General features: G+C 41.5%; 2 protein-coding genes across 5 annotated transcripts in view; one reads left to right on the top strand and one right to left on the bottom strand.

Moving 5' to 3' along the window:
- LOC135504059 (neuroplastin-like) overlaps nucleotides 1–9,272 on the top strand; it is a 36,219-nt gene extending 26,947 nt beyond the window's left edge. For 2 of the 4 annotated variants that reach the window (XM_064922348.1, XM_064922330.1), the window contains 3 exons: nucleotides 2,248–2,269; nucleotides 7,976–8,052; nucleotides 8,188–9,272. In XM_064922348.1, the coding sequence (XP_064778420.1) occupies nucleotides 2,248–2,269; nucleotides 7,976–8,036 (83 nt within the window). In that variant the 3' untranslated portion in view covers nucleotides 8,037–8,052; nucleotides 8,188–9,272. Of the gene's footprint in view, nucleotides 1–2,247; nucleotides 2,270–7,975; nucleotides 8,053–8,187 lie in introns of those variants that run through there. The other 2 variants (XR_010450061.1, XR_010450062.1) reach the window with 2 other exon arrangements.
- On the bottom strand, nucleotides 1,867–15,288 carry LOC135504077 (meiotic recombination protein REC114-like). The gene is made up of 6 exons (XM_064922359.1): nucleotides 15,106–15,288; nucleotides 14,754–14,843; nucleotides 11,422–11,505; nucleotides 10,660–10,851; nucleotides 10,003–10,077; nucleotides 1,867–9,665 (listed from the first exon to the last, which is right to left on the bottom strand). The coding sequence occupies exons 1-6, from the start codon at nucleotides 15,193–15,195 to the stop codon at nucleotides 9,501–9,503; spliced, it is 696 nt and encodes a 231-aa protein (XP_064778431.1). The 5' UTR covers nucleotides 15,196–15,288; the 3' UTR covers nucleotides 1,867–9,500.
- Between the last annotated feature and the right edge of the window lie 1,216 nt (nucleotides 15,289–16,504).

Below are 16,504 nucleotides of genomic sequence, written 5' to 3'. Positions count from 1 at the left end.
TCATATTCATTTCCATTAAGAGGGGACAACGCAGTTTGACATGTTTTCTCCTGTATAGGTGGTGGTCTCTGATGTTTAAAACATACATTGCTATCAGCCTACTGAAATGCACTGCTATGTTTATAGCTGTACACATTTTATACCAGTCTTCTTCACTTGTCTTATATAGGAGTGTTCAATCACTCAAACCGCCCCACACATGAGAGATAGTATGCACTCTAGGTTCCCCAAGGCTGTGATATACTGTAGATGCTATCATAAAAAAAACAAAGACTGGGTAGATGATAAATTATGCATACTCCTATTTCTGAAGTCTGAATTGTGTATGCACTGTATAATCCTTCCCATGATGGTTTCAGCATTAAATATTGTTACACTGCAGTACACGATTAAACAGAAATGATGTAAAGTCACCAATAAAGTAAGCATTGGCTTTGTGTAGTGTGAAGACAGTGTAGTGCTTTGACAAACACCAACCAATCTCCTGCACCTGTAGGCAAGGCCTCTAGTTTGGCAAGGGTTTATGTACTGGAGGAGGGGGAGAGAGAGAGAGACACTCACTTTGGTGTAGAACGGGTTGGCAACAGCGTGATATTTTGTTTGCCCCCCAACGAGTAGATGAAGGTAGATTATCTGCCATATTCATATCAAGTGAATCAGAGATGCAGAACACTACATCACTTGTGCTAATAGCCAGCTCTGAAATCTCCTTTTAGTATCCTCTATCCCCAAGAGCTTTGTTATATGTAGGTGTACATTATGAATTTTCTTCATGATGGCTAAATTGTGTATCAACACTGATAAATGCACTGCCAAGTGATCCAAAGCAAAGGTTGAGGGTTCCACTTTCTTTTAGTGTGTGGGATCATTAGGGAACAACCAGGAAAAATGACACTAGGCAAAATGTAGGATGGCAGGTAGCCTAGCATTTAAGAGCGTGAAGCCGTTACCCAAAAGGTTGCTGGTTCGAATCCCTGAGCTGACTCGGTGAAAAGTCACTCTGGTTAAGCATGTCTGCTAAATGAATAAACTGTAAAAATGTAATGCAGAGCATATCAGCCCATTGGCATACAATAGTATCTGCTGGGTACATTGATCTTACCTTGGCTATACTCTTAATATTCTCCACACTGTAAAAGTCAGGGTTTTTGTTTGTTTGCAATTTCATGACTTGAATCACATATTCTAAACATTACCTTTGCCCGACTGGATATCTCTGCACCCAGGGGCTAGTTGTAAGTGAACTCAGATGGTAGTGTAAGGGTGGAAAAAGGTGGGGATCGGGCACTTACAAACAGACGTGCCCCCTCTGTCCCCAAGACTGTCTCACAGGCAGCCATGCTGTCCCGTCTCACATTGTGACCACCATACCCCCCATTTAACTGCCAACGGCATGCTGCTGCTTTCTGGGCCCGTATTCATAAAGCGTCTCATAGTTTAGTGCTGATCTAGGTTCAGGTCCCCACTCTCTATATAATCTTACGGATTATGATCTAAAAGGCTCAACTGATCCTACATCAGCACTTCTACTCTGAAATGGTTCCGTGCCCCAGATCTCTGGTTGCATGCTACTGAACACACTTTCACTCTCCATGCATACTATACTGACCTACTGACCCATTCTTTCTCGTGTGTGGTCAAACATGTCCCTGTGGCACCTTGAAAGAGTGGTTATCTGTACTAACTAGCTAATCACTAATGTGCGATGATGTCCACTGACACTGCATGCTGCTGTGTAATTCAACTCTACACTAAAAACGTTATTCTACTAAAAATTTTTTTTTGCTCATTCATGTACACGTAAAGCCTGCTTTTCACAACTCAGAGCTTTTAGTGTCAGACTGTCAAATTAAAAATGCAGACCTGGAGACTTAAAAAAAGTTCACTTTATTCCTATAACTTCAGCATTCTGTAATGACAAATGGAACTTGGGAACAACCCATGCAAAAGACCCATACCGCGGGATCCACAAGGGAACTTGAAGAAAACCGAAACATTGAAAATGTTAACATCAGTTGCAAATTTGCAATAGTTCACACTGACGTGATATGACTAACTTTTTAACTGCTACAGTCATGTAACAATCATTTAATTGAATCCATTTGATATTTAATTACAGTTAAGATGTTAACATCAACATTTGAAAGAAAATATGAGAGCAGTGTTGGACACTTGAGGGACGACCATGTTGTCTAATATTCCATTGTTTTTGTGCTCTTTCCCCTCTTCTCTCCCCTTGTGACGAAGATGATGAGCCAGCCGCACCAACGTAAGTATGATAAATATTCTGTTCTCTCGAGACTACAATAAAAACAATATACATACAGTACATTCGAAAAGTATTCAGACCCCTTGACTTTCCCCACAATTTTCTACATTACAGTCTTATTCTAAAGTTGAACCACACACACAATACCCCATAATCACAAAGTAAAAACAGCTTTTTATACATTTTTGCAAATGTATAAAAAGAAAACAACTGAAATATCACATAGGTATTCAGACCCTTTACTCAGTACATTGTAGAAGCACCTTCGGCAGCGATTACAGCCTTGAGTCTTCTTGGCACACCTGTATTTGGGGAGTTTCTCCCATTCTTCTCTGCAGATCCTCTCAAGCTCTGTCAGGTTGGATGGGGAGCATCTCTGCAGAGCTACTTTCAGGTCACTCCAGAGATGTTCGATCAGGTTCAAGTCCAGGCTCTGGCTGGGCCACTCAAGGACATTCAGAGACTTGTCCCGAAGCCACTCCTGCATTGTCTTGGCTTTGTGCTTAGAGTCGTTGTCCTGTTGGATGGTGAACCTTTGCCCCCAGTCTGAGATCCTGAGCAGGTTTTCATCAAGGATCTCTGTACTTTGCTCCGTTCATCTTTCCCTCGATCCTGACTAGTCTCCCAGTCCCTGCCGCTGAAAAACATACCCACAGCATAATGCTGCCACCACAATGTTTCACCGTAGGGATGGTGCCAGTTTTCCTCCAGATGTGACGCTTGGCATTCAGGCCAAAGAGTTCAATCTAACATCAGACCAGAGAATTTTGTTTCTCATGGTCAAAGTCCTTTAGGTGCCTCTTAGCAAACTCCAAGCGAGCTGTCGTGCATTTTTACTGAGGAGTGGCTTCCATCTGGCCACTCTACCATAAAAGTCTGATTGGTGAAGTGCTGCAGAGATGGCTGTCCTTCTGGAAGGTTCTCCCATCTCCGGAGGAACATCGGGTTCTTGGTCACCTCCCTGACCAAGGCCCTTCTCTCCCGGTTGCCCAGTTTGGCCTAGCGGCCAGCTCTAGGAATAATCTTGGTGATTCCAAACTTCTTCAATTTAAAAATGATGGAGGCCACTGCTGTTGTTGGGGACCTTCAATGCTTTTACAATTTGAAAAAAAAAATCCTTCCACAGGTGGACTCCAATCAAGTTGTAGAAACATCTCAAGGATAATCAATGGAAACAGGATGCATTATTGAAAAATTATTGAATACATTTTACAATAGGTCTGTAAAGTAACAAAATGTGAAAAAGGGGGTCTGAATACTTTCCGAATGCACCGTATATACAGGTGAAGTCAGAAGTTTACATACACTTAGGTTGGAGTCATTAAAACTCGTTTTTCAACCACTCCACAAATGTCTTGTTAACAAACTATAGTTTTGGCAAGCTGGTTAGGACATCTACTTTGTGCATTGACAAGTAATTTTTCCAACAATTGTTTACAGACAGATTATTTCACTTACAATTCACTGTATCACAATTCCAGTGGGTCAGAAGTTTACATACACTAAGTTGACTGTGCCTTTAAACAGGTTGGAAAATTGCAGAAAATTATGTTATCAAATCAAATGTATTTATAAAGCCCTTCTTACATCAGCTGTACCAGCCTAAAACCCCAAACAGCAAGCAATGTAGGTGTAGAAGCACGGTGGCTAGGAAAAACTCCCTAGAAAGGCCAAAACCCAGGAAGAAACCTAGAGAGGAACCAGGCTATGAGGGGTGGCCAGACCTCTTCTGGCTGTGCCGGGTAGAGATTATAAACGAACATGGCCAAGATGTTCAAATGTTCATAAATGACCAGCATGGTCAAATAATAATAATCACAGTAGTTGTCGAGGGTGCAGCAAGTCAGCACCTCAGGAGTAAATGTCAGTTGGCATTTCATACCCGTTCATTAAGAGTATCTATACCGCTCCTGCTGTCTCTAGAGAGTTGAAAACAGCAGGTCTGGGACAGGTAGCACGTCCAGTGAACAGGTCATGGTTCCATAGCCGCAGGCAGAACAGTTGAAACTGGAGCAGCAGCACAGCCAGGTGGAGTGGGGACAGCAAGGAGTCATCATGGCCGGTAGTCCTGAGGCATGGTCCTAGGGCTCAGGTCCTCAGAGAGAGAGAAAGAGAGAAGACCGGAGAAGATAAGACAGGAGAAGTACTCCAGATATAACAAACTGACCCTAGCCCCCTGACACAAACTACTGCAGCATAAATACTGGAGGCTGAGACAGGAGGGGTCAGGAGACACTGTGGCCCCATCCGATGATACCCCCGGACAGGGCCAAACAGGAAGGATATAACCCCACCCACTTTGCCAAAGCACAACCCCCACACCACTAGAGGGATATCTTCAACCACCAACTTACAATCCTGAGAAAAGGCTGAGTATAGCCCACAAAGATCTCCGCCACCGCACAACCCAAGGGGGGGCGCCAACCCAGACAGGAAGATCAGGAAGATGTTGTTGCCATAGAAAACACAATAGTTCCCCAGGCAGTCATATTGACTACAATCAGAGACCGAATAAACACATGGCTGATATTAAAGTATAGAAGGAGATGAAGGAGGATCTTGTAATGGGCATGGTTGGAGAAGTCAGAACTCTGTGATTGAGTTTCAATTTCCCTGGCTGCACCAAAGCCTTTGCTATTTAATATTGTCATAATACGCACAGGCAGAGACAGCAAGGGCAGTTCGTTGCTCCAGAGCCTTTCCGTTCACATTCACACTCCTGGGCCAGACTCCACTCAATCATATGACCCACTGAAGAGATGAGTCTTCAGTAAAGACTTAAAGGTTGAGACCGAGTCTGCGTCTCTCACATGGGTAGGCAGACCATTCCATAAAAATGGAGCTCTATAGGAGAAAGCCGTGCCTCCAGCTGTTTGCTTAGAAATTCTAGGGACAATTAGGAGGCCTGCGTCTTGTGACCGTAGCGTACGTGTAGGTATGTACGGCAGGACCAAACCGGAAAGATAGGTAGGAGCAAGCCCATGTAATGCTTTGTAGGTTAGCAGTAAAACCTTAAAATCAGCCATTGCTTTAACAGGAAGCCAGTGTAGGGAGGCTAGCACTGGAGTAATAGGATACATTTTTTTGGTTCTAGTCAGGATTCTAGCAGCCGTATGTCATGGCTTTAGAAGCTTCTGGTAGACTAACTGACTTAATTTCAGTCTAGTGGAGGTGTATTTCAAGGCCTACCTTCAAACTCAGTGCCTCTTTGCTTGACATCATGGAAAAATCAAAAGAAATCAGCCAAGACCTCACGAAAACAATTGTAGACCTCCACAAGTCTGGTTCATCCTTAGGATCAATTTCCAAATGCCTGAAGGTACCACGTTCATCTGTACAAACAATAGTATGCAAGTATAAACACCATGGGACCACGCAGCCGTCATACCGCTCAGGAAGGAGACGTGTTCTGTCTCCTAGAGATGAATGTACTTTGGTGTGAAAAGTGCAAATCAATCCCAGAACAACAGCAAAGGACCTTGTGAAGATGCTGGAGGAAACAGGTACAAAAGTATCTACATCCACAGTAAAACAAGTCCTATATTGACATAACCTGAAAGGCCGCTCAGCAAGGAAGAAGCCACTGCTCCAAAACCAGCATATAAAAAGCCAGACCACGGTTTGCAACTGTAAACCGTGGTCTTTCTATTCTGGTTAGAGCCCGTTTGCACTGTTCTGTGAAGGGTGTAGTACATAGCATTGCACGAGATCTTCAGTTTCTTGGCAATTTCTACCATGGAATAGCCTTCATTTCTCAGAACAAGAATAGACTGATGAGTTTTAGAAAGTTATTTGTTTTTGGCCATTTGAGCCTCTAATCAAAGACACGAATGCTAATGCTCCAGATATTCAACAAGTCTTTAAGAAGGACAATTTTATTGCTTGTTTAATCAGCACAAACGTTTTCAGCTGTGCTAACATAATTGCAAAACTGTTTTCTAATGATTAAAAGGGCTGCAATCCCGTTAATGGGATGATATGACAACAGCCAGTGAAAGTGCAGGGCAACAAATTCAAAAACAACAGAAATCTCATAATTAAAATTCCTCAAACATACATGTATCTTATACCGGTTTAAAGGTAATCTTGTTGTTAATCTCACCACAGTGTCCGATTTCAAATAGGCTTTACAGCGAGAGCACCACAAACAATTATGTTAGGTGACCACCAACTCACAGAAAAATTCAGCCATTTTTCCAGCCAAAGAGAGGAATCACAAAAAGCACAAATAGAGATAAAATTAATCACTAACCTTTGATGATCTTCATCAGATGACACTCATAGGACTTCATGTTACACAATACATGTATGGTTTGTTTGATAAAGTTCATATTTCTATAAAAAAAAAATCTCAGTATACATTGACGCGTTACGTTCACTAGTTCCAAAAACATCCGGTGATATTGCAGAGAGCCACATCATTTTACAGAAAAACTCATTATAAATGTTGATAAATACAATTGTTAGACATGGAAATATAGATATAGCTCTCCTTAATGCAACCGCTGTGTCAGATTTTAAAAAAAACTTTAAGGAAAAAGCAAACCATGCAATAATCTGAGACGGCGCTCAGAAAATAAATACAATTATCCGCCATGTTGGAGTCAACAGAAATCAGAAATCACATTATAAATATTCCCTTACCTTTGACGATCTTCATCAGAATGCACTCCCAGGAATCCTAGTTCCACAATGAATGTTTGATTTGTTCGATAATGTCCATTATATATGTCCAAGTAGCTACTTTTGTTAGCACGTTTGTACACAAATCAACACTTGTGCAGGTCCATTCGAACGTCGGACGTAAACTTCCAAAAGTTATATTACAAGTCGAAGAAACTTGTCAAACTAAGTATAGAATCAATCTTTAGGATGTTGTTATCATAAATCTTCAATAAAGTTCCAACCGGAGAATTCCTATGTCTGTAGAGAAGCCATGGAACGCAGGTCGCTATCATGTGAAATGCGCGTGACCAGGACCTGGCTCTCTGCCAGACCACTGACTCAAAGAGCTCCCATCCACAACACAGTAGAAGCCTCATTCAAGTTTCGAAAGACGGTTCACATTGAGTGGAAGCCCTAGGAAGTGCAACTTTATCCATATCCCACTGTGTATTCAATAGGGGCTGGGTTGAAAATCGACCAACCTCAGATTTCTCACTTCCTGTTTGGATTTCTTCTCAGGTTTTTGCCTGCCATATGAGTTCTGTTATACTCACAGACATCATTCAAACAGTTTTAGAAACTTCAGAGTGTTTTCTATCCAATACTAATAATAATATGCATATATTAGCAACGGAGACTGAGGAGCAGGCTGTTTACTCTGGGCACCTTTCATCCAAGCTACTCAATACTGCCCCTGCAGCCATAAGAAGTTAAATAGCTTTTTAAAATTATAAACTTGGATTAGCTAACACAACGTGTTATTGGAACACAGGAGTGATGGTTGCTGATAATGGGCCTCTGTACGCCTATGTAGATATTCCATTAAAAGAATCTGCCGTTTCCAGCTACAATAATAATTTACAACATTAACAAATGTCTACACTGTATTTCTGATCAATTTGATGTTATTTTAATGGACAAAAAAAATGTGCTTTTCTTTCAAAAACGGACATTTCTAAGTGACCCCAAACTTTTGAATGGTAGTGTACATATCATAATTTCCCCCTGGAACTGACTAAACTCTTGGTATTTCTTCACTAGGAAAACAAATTCGACAAACAACCACAAAGACAAAAACGTGCGCCAGAGGAATACGAAATGAGAAGCTACTCGTTACAGTGAGTATTCTGTCCTTTAGAAAAAGGAATCTAAGGCATATGGAAGTCAACATTGAACTAAGTGATATACTGTAGGAATGTGATCATGTGCACAGGGTATACTAATTCCTTTCTCCCCCTGATTTTCATTAACAGATGACTAACTGCATATCTTGACCACATGAAGGTATCTGAGGAGGGAGCTCCAGGCAATTTTTAATGAAGCATATCTCATCTCTCTCTTATGAGAAAAAACAATAACAGCGTAACACTGGCAGAAAAGAACAAGATGGCTGTCTTAAGCATGCCTTATTCAGTCTTACATGAACAGTCCTGGACGGAGAGATGACTAATTCCATCACGAAAGGTGTGCACATCTTTTTTTGTGTGCCGTTTGATGTCTCTTTTATTCATTTTATCATGTCCTCCAACCAGAGGTGATCCTTTTTGTATTACATATCATGTAAAACGCATGCAAATTATTACTCAATAGGATGCCCAGAATAGACTTTGTTGTTTTCCCTTGTCTGTGTGGCTATTTTGCATCCAAAGGAATTATGTTTTTTTATGAAATTGTCCTGAACTGAAAAATACTGTTATATTCTTAAATAACTTTGTACAGCTGATTCATTGTCATTAAACTATGTTTGATTTAGTGAAAGGAAAGTCCACTCTTAACAGCCATTATAGTGAAAATGTGATGCAAGGGATTCAAAGTCTGGCAGTATTTACTTGAAAATGATTATAGAAAATGACTACTATATATCTATCTAGTTATAAATAAAATTACAATTAAGTGTTTATTTTTCAGAGTAACTTAGGATGTCTTGTATATGTTGAGGTACGAGTGTTCAAACAATAGCAAATACTGTATGTGAAGAAAAAAATACATTTTATATTTCCCAACTTAATTCATTAATTTTTATTTTTCTGAAATTGTACAGCATGGCTATTATCCTATGCAATATGTATTCATATATAGATATATTGGGGGTAGTTTGGTTTTCTCAGTGAAGCTTTAATATTGTGGGATCACTTGGAAGCTGGTATAGCAAAATGCACTGCTGTAGCTGCATGACTCCTGTCCTATAAATACAGTGTATCCATGTGTGTTGCAGTGCAAATGGACTGACATTAGGGTGGAAATGGAAGGAGCTACGGTATCTCTAGCCACAATAAAACATCAGACCAATAACATACGAGACCAATACATTTTTGAAAATAAAAGGCTCCAAAATACATTTTGTTTCTTTGCCTCGAAAATCTTTTCTAGAAACCACAACATGTGCCGGTTTAAATATCCTCCTACAACACAATGGTCACTATGTTACAGCAAACATTTACAAAATCAGCAGCATGAAGAACAACACATCCCCCAACTCTTCCACAACCCACCTCCCACATGTGTACTGTGTGTAGTGAGTTGACCTGTCTCTCTCTGGCTGTTTATGTTGATGAGCTTCAGCTCCTCAGTCCTGGAGCACTTTCCTCAGCTCCCCCTCCACCTCCTCCACCAAGGCAGGGAAGCTGGGGTCCAAGAGACACAAGCGGACAAAGGGCTCCAGCTCCCCACGGGACAGAGCACTGTGGCGGTACACCAGGGGCAGGGACAGACCATGCTCGCCCAGGAAGTGCTGAGAAAAAAATAGATAGACCAGGGACCTGTTCATTTGTTTGTATACAATTAAAGCCATGATATTGGCTAACTATAATCTCCCAAGTCAGTTAGGTGTTCATTATTTCATTGGCCTACCCTACACTTCAGTAGTGGCGGGGATTAACTACAACCCCATGAAGTGTAAGTGTAGGTTACATTCAAGCTCAGTGGGTGAGAGTAGTAATGTTAAATAGCTACTATTTATTCACCTTGCGTGATTGTCAAACTCCATCAAGTGATCATTACATGAATCATCACCTTCAGCATTCATCAGTCATCTATCTAATCACTGTGTTGTGTCAGTACCAACCTACCTGGGTAAGACGTTTGATGGATAAAGAGCCCTGGACGACCTCCGGTTCAGTAGCCATAGCCTCCCCAGCACCCGCCTGATGACAAGGTTAAAAGAGATGATACTAATGCCACAGGACTTTACAGGGCAACACACCAAGGGAGGTTAAGCTGCATCATAGCTGCATCCTTTATTGAATGATTTCCCTCAGTCATCATGGCTCATTCATCCTCACTGAGAGCTTTTTCAAATGTGTGTGATGGTGTTTATTGTTGGTTTAATTTCTCCCCCTTCTGTGTGGGGAGGTTAAGGATGAACATATTTCACATTGTCATTGATTCATACATAAAATCCATATTAACCTAGTTGGTTCCAGGGCCATTCAGTATTAAACAAGCTATATTGTTTTCATGCCTGTAAATAGCACCATCTAGTGGGTGATTCTTACTGTAACAACAGCAACTTTAATACCTCAACTAATAGTTTGCCTCATACATTATGAAGAATAACATTCTTAAAATAAGAACAGCATTAAATGTGAAAAAAAAAAAACATGCAATGCACTCATTTCAATTAGATAATGTATTGCAGGAGCTGTTCCAATTCAGATGTTCCAAAATACACTTTCATGATACAATATGTAGCTACATGTTTTCAGTGTGTATGTGTTGTTGAGTACCTGTTGATTCTGTGCAGTGGTCTTGGTAGGGGGCTGATTGGGTGTTGGGGGGCAGCTGAGTGGTGGTGGTGGGGGCCCCCTCTGTGTGGTGACAGGCAGGTACTCCTTCAGTCTGAGTACTGCACTGCTACACTCCTCCAGGGCCTCAGCCCTGGTGCCACTGAACTGCATCCTGATCAGACGACTCTCCCCCTGCACATACACAGCATTGTTTCGTTTGAGAGCTAGCCAATATCTCCTCTTCGAATGCTACTAAGACAATCTTAACCAGCAGACTACAAGCTTGACACGCCACTTACAATTAATCAGTGGCACTTATCTAGAACACTTATTTAGCCTACATATCACTCACAAGCCAGGCCCTTGGCAGAACATGGGCAACCGAAGCACTGCTCACAGCCAGCTAGTTGTTCCAAGACTGGTAAAATACATTGTGTCAGGCCTCAGATCCCCTTAAATCAGGCCATTTAATGACCAATTACACTGTTGTCTCAGCACAGCCACCCCTGCCAAACATCAGGTCTGCCACGCTCATGTCAGTGTGAAATCTGGCTTTGGTAAATAAAGCTGCCACTATACAAATTGCTGAGGAAATTACAGACTAAAATTCCGGTGTTGCCTTGTAGTCAACATTAGCCTAAGTTTCATATAAAACTAGGTGCTAGAATAATAATACAATTTTGGTATGTAGACTCTTGTATACTTTAGCTAGCTACTATTTAAAAATTGGTGTTAAAGCAAATAAAGGCTTTCGCAACCTACCTTAACAGTCAGACGGAACAGCAGGGTATCTGATTTCTGCTGAACTTTGAGGTAGCTTGGAGCATCAAGCAAGGAAAACCCATCCTGAAAAATGTGGAATCACAACAATCAGACAGACTAACAATTGTAAACAAACAACAGTCAAAAGTCATAGTAGTAAAACCAAAGTCATATTGGATAGGGCACATAGCTAATCCACATGTCTTCAATGAGACAAAAAATAAATTTAATAGTATCAGATGGAGCATGCAGCAATCACAGCTCTACTTTTGGTTAGCAGGAGCTGGAGCAATCTCAAATGATCTGAAATGACATAAGTACGCCTGCAGGGGGCTCTATTGACTCAGAAACCAATCCAGACCCTGTGACCAGCATCATGCCATCAAAATGTATTTGGAAAGATAACTTCCATCTCAAACAACCAGCTGTTGGAGGCTGAATGTTGTTGTACTAAATATTAGTTTTGATTGAGTCATAAGGTGTGTTCGAATACTCATACAAACCGTACTATTTGTGATGTGAATTGAGTACATAAACTCAGCAAAGAAAGAAACGTCACTTTGTCTTTCAACAATAATCTGTAAAAATCCAAATAAAAAAGAATGCCTTTAAACACTGTTTCCCATGCTTGTTCAATGAAACAAACAATTAATGAACATGCACCTGTGGAACGGTTGTTAACATTAAGACACTAACAGCTTATAGACGGTAGGCAATTAAGGTCACAGTTATGAAAACTTTGGACACTAAAGAGGCCTTTCTACTGACTCTGAAAAACACCAAAAGAAAGATGCCCAGGGTCCCTGCTCAACTGCGTGAATGTGCCTTAGGCATGCTGCAAGGAGGCATGAAGACTGCAGAAGTGGCCAGGGCAATAAATTGCAACGTCCGTACTGTGAGACACCTAAGACAGCGCTACAGGGAGACAGGACACACAGCTGATCGTCCTCGCAGTGGCAGACCACGTGTAACAACACCTGCACAGGATCGGTACATCCGAACATCACACCTGCGGGACAGGTACAGGATGGCAACAAGAACTGCTCGAGTTACACCAGGAATACACAATCCCTCCATCAGTGCTCAGACTGTCCGCAATAGGCTGACAGAGGCTGGATTGAGGGCTTGTAGGCCTGTTGTAAGGCAGGTCATCACCAGACCAGACAGAAAAAAATGTTGCCTGTGGGCACAAACCCACCGTCCCTGGACCAGACAGGACTGGCAAAAAGTGCTCTTCACTGACAAGTCGCGGTTTTGTCTCACCAGGGGTGATGGTCGGATTTGCGGATTGATTTGGAAGTGGAGGGTCCATCATGGTCTGGGACAGTGTGTCACAGCATCATCGGACTGAGCTTGTTGTCATTGCAGGCAATCTCAATGCTGTGCGTTACAGGGAAGACATCCTTCTCCCTCATTTGGTACCCTTCCTGCAGGCTCATCCTGACATGACCCTCCAGACAGACAATGCCACCAGCCATACTGCTTGTTCTGTGCGTGATTTCCTGCAAGACAGGAATGTCAGTGTTCTGCCATGAATAGCAAAGAGCCCGGATCTCAATCCCATTGAGCACGTCTGGGACCGATTGGATCAGAGGGTGAGGGCTAGGGCCATTCCATTGGGTCAGAAGTTTACATACACTCAATTAGTATTTGGTAGCATTGCCTTTACATTGTTTAACTTGGGTCAAACGTTTTTGGTAGCGTTCCACAAGCTTCCCACAATAAGTTGGGTTAATTTTGGCCCATTCTTCCTGACAGAGCTGGTCTAACAGTCAGGTTTGTAGGCCTCTTTGCTCGCACAGGCTTTTTACGTTCTGCCCACAAATTTTCTATAGGACTGAGGTCAGGGCTTTGTGATGGCCACTCCAATACCTTGACTTTGTTGCCCTTAAGACATTTTGTCACAACTTTGAAAATGTGCTTGGGGTCCATTGTCCATTTGGAAGACCCATTTGTGACCAAGCTTTAACTTCCTGACAGATGTCTTGAGATGTTGCTTCAATATATCCACATACTTGTCCTCCCTATGATGCCATCCATTTTGTGAAGTGCACCAGTCTCTTCTGCAACAAAACACCCCCACAACATGATGCTGCCACCCCAGTGTTTCACGGTTGGGATGGTGTTCTTCGGCTTGCAAGCCTCCCCCCTTTTCCTCCAAACATAACGATGGTCATTATGGCCAAACAGTTCTATTTTTGTTTCATCAGACCAGAGGACATTTCTCCATAAACTACAATCTTTGTCCCCTTGTGCAGTTGCAAACCGTAGCCTGGCTTTTTTATGGCGGTTTTGAAGCACTGGCTTCTTCCTTGCTGAACGGCCTTTCAGGTTATGTAGATATAGGACTCATTTTACTGTGAATATAGATACTTTTGTACCTGTTTCCTCCAGCATCTTCACAAGGTCCTTTGCTGTTGTTCTGGGATTGATTTGCACTTTTCGCACCAAAGTTTGTTGATCTTTAGGGGACAGAAAGCATTTCCTCCTGAGCGGAATGACGGCTGCGTCGTCCCATGGTGTTTATACTTGCATACTATTGTTTGTACAGATGAACGTGGTACCTTCAGGCGTTTGGAAATTGCTCCCAAGGATGAACCAGACTTGCGGAGGTCTACCATTTTTTTCTGAGGTCTTGGCTGATTTCTTTTGATTTTCCAATGATGTCAAGCAAAGAGGCAGAGTTTGAAGGTAGGCCTTGGAATACATTCATAGGTACACCTCCAATTGACTCAAATTATGTCAATTAGCCTATCAGAAGCTTCTAAAGCCATGAAATAATTTTCTGTCATTTTCGAAGGTGTTTAAAGGCACGGTCAATTTAGTGTATGTAAAATTCTGACCTACTGGAATTGTGATACAGTCTGTAAACAATTGTTGGAAAAATTACTTGTGTCATGCACAAAGTAGATGTCCAAACCGACTTGCCAAAACTATAGTTTGTTAACAAGAAACTTATGGAGTGGTTGAAAAACTAGTTTTAATGACTCCAACCTAAGTGTATGTAAACTTCTGACTTCAACTGTACCTAACGTTAGTTGGCTACTAATACATCGAACTTGCCAGGCAATATTATTAACTATCTGCTTTCTAACTACCCAACGTTTATTGACTTGATAATTTACATAATTCTTAGCTAAGTGGCATGGACATTGTTCATTCTGGCTATCTACTCCGATTTCAGAGCACTCTCGCGCAGAATAACTGATGAATTTACGAATGCTCAACACCCGTTGAATATGGCCAGTGTCAGTAAACGTCAGATCCATCCAGGAATTACTTGACTTTTTGACATCAAAGGACATAATGTAGTTAGACCTCAACTCACTTACCAGAAGATCGTGGCCTTGGGACACCAACATATGACCAGATTCCACAATGGTGAGCACCAATTCACCCGCGCTTTCACTGGGCTCAAACATCTAGAAAAGTTTCAAGTTTCATTTTCAACATCTACAGCTGGATGATTCACATCACATCTGAGGCAAGTTCAATTCACTAACCATAATGTAAAGCGTAGGCCTATAAGTATTTTATTTACTAATGTAGTAAACTAGCCTACATTTGTATACAACGTTTGGTTAGCCTATCGAGCAAGTGGCATTAGGTAGCTAACTTTAGCTAGCGTCATCTCCTACAACACAGACGTTGGACAAAATTCACGACTAGATAACTTCATGTCACCTTCCATGGATTACCGCCGTCTTCTTTGGTCCCAGGCAAAAAACGTCCAAAGCGTTTCAACGTCCATATAGATTTATGTACAGTTGCCATTTATAAAAACAATTCTAATAATAATATATATATATATATATCTCAGAAGAGCTATATATCAGAAATTCATGAGTCACGCCTGTAGATTGGGTTTCTGTGTGCGCGCATGCGCTGGGTTCTGGCTGGGGATGCTGGAAGTGCGCCTTTTTTTGTGCTAGCCTAGCACACTAGTTGCACCAACTCAACTCTCACCTAATCCCCAGGCTCAATTGCTCAACCTTTGATTCGTTTAGTGATGTGTTAGTGGTGCTGGGTTAGAATAGAGACCACGTTTACATGTGCACAGTATGTATAGCGCATACACCGTTTAAAGTCTTGGATAAAGTGTTGACATGCACCTTTGATATCCCGCTCACATGCATCTCAGTACCCATGAATAAACAGAATATTCCCCATTTAAATGTATATAGAATAGTAACTGAAATATGGACACTGACTGTAGGTCAATAACCTCTCACAAATATAATATTAACTCATGCAGAATTATGCATTTCTTGCTGTATAATTATACAACAAATGTTAATTTAGTCTCAGGAACAGGAGTGGAGAAATACGATTTATTTCTTTCAGCCTCTTTAGAAAATCTAAATGAGCATGTCATGTAATGTGTTATGTGTTATACAATCAGTATTTCACCAGTGGTGGTTGCTGATGTTTAAGATGTGGGAGACCAATATATTTTTTAGGAGCATGGCCTTATTTCTATGACAGCATATTGGATGACTGTAATTCATATTCCATTCACCCAGCTCAATGTAACATCGATAGGTTTAGGCCACTACAGGATCCTCAAATTTTCCCAATACCAATAATGAGGTTGCTAAAACCTAGCCTACGAATAAAAGTTTACAACGTAGGTGCACAGGTCGAGAGAAATGTGATTAATACAGGTGACAGTGACACATTCAGTACCGCCTTGCACACTCTTGCCTGCATCTAGCTGATATAGGGTGTAATCATTAGTCCACCAGTTGGAAACAAGCGTTTCTATTGGATAAATTCAAGTATATGTATCCCTGTTTCGTTCTGTGTGCTTCTGTTGAACAAACGTCAATCAACAGAATCGTGGGAACGAATATACCCTTGATGACACGCAAACACAGTTCACTTTCATAGCAGCCACATACAAACAGCATGAACATTTTGATCGTTGTATAATTCCTTCTCGCATCTACACGCTTTCCTCCTCCCACCTTTTCCGTTAGCTTCTGGATTTCAGTACACAACACATCAGCTGTCTGTGACCAGGCAAAAAAAAACTTTCCAAGCCAAACATTCCTATCATAACTGCTAACCGCTACACACAGCC

The sequence above is a fragment of the Oncorhynchus masou genome, chromosome 2 (assembly GCF_036934945.1).
Source record: "Oncorhynchus masou masou isolate Uvic2021 chromosome 2, UVic_Omas_1.1, whole genome shotgun sequence".
In the NCBI taxonomy this organism is placed as follows: Eukaryota; Metazoa; Chordata; class Actinopteri; order Salmoniformes; family Salmonidae; genus Oncorhynchus; species Oncorhynchus masou.
The sequence above is the reverse complement of the archived record's forward strand: the minus strand, read 5'-3'. Positions and strand labels throughout refer to the sequence as shown.

Coding starts and splice junctions, on each gene's coding strand:
- LOC135504077 (XM_064922359.1), bottom strand. CDS start 15,195: ATGGCAACTGTACATAAATCTATATGGACGTTGAAACGCTTTGGACGT. Junction 14,844..15,105: donor ACGGCGGTAATCCATGGAAG/GTGACATGAAGT, acceptor AAACTTTTCTAG/ATGTTTGAGCCCAGTGAAAG. Junction 9,666..10,002: donor CCATCAAACGTCTTACCCAG/GTAGGTTGGTAC, acceptor TTTTTTTCTCAG/CACTTCCTGGGCGAGCATGG.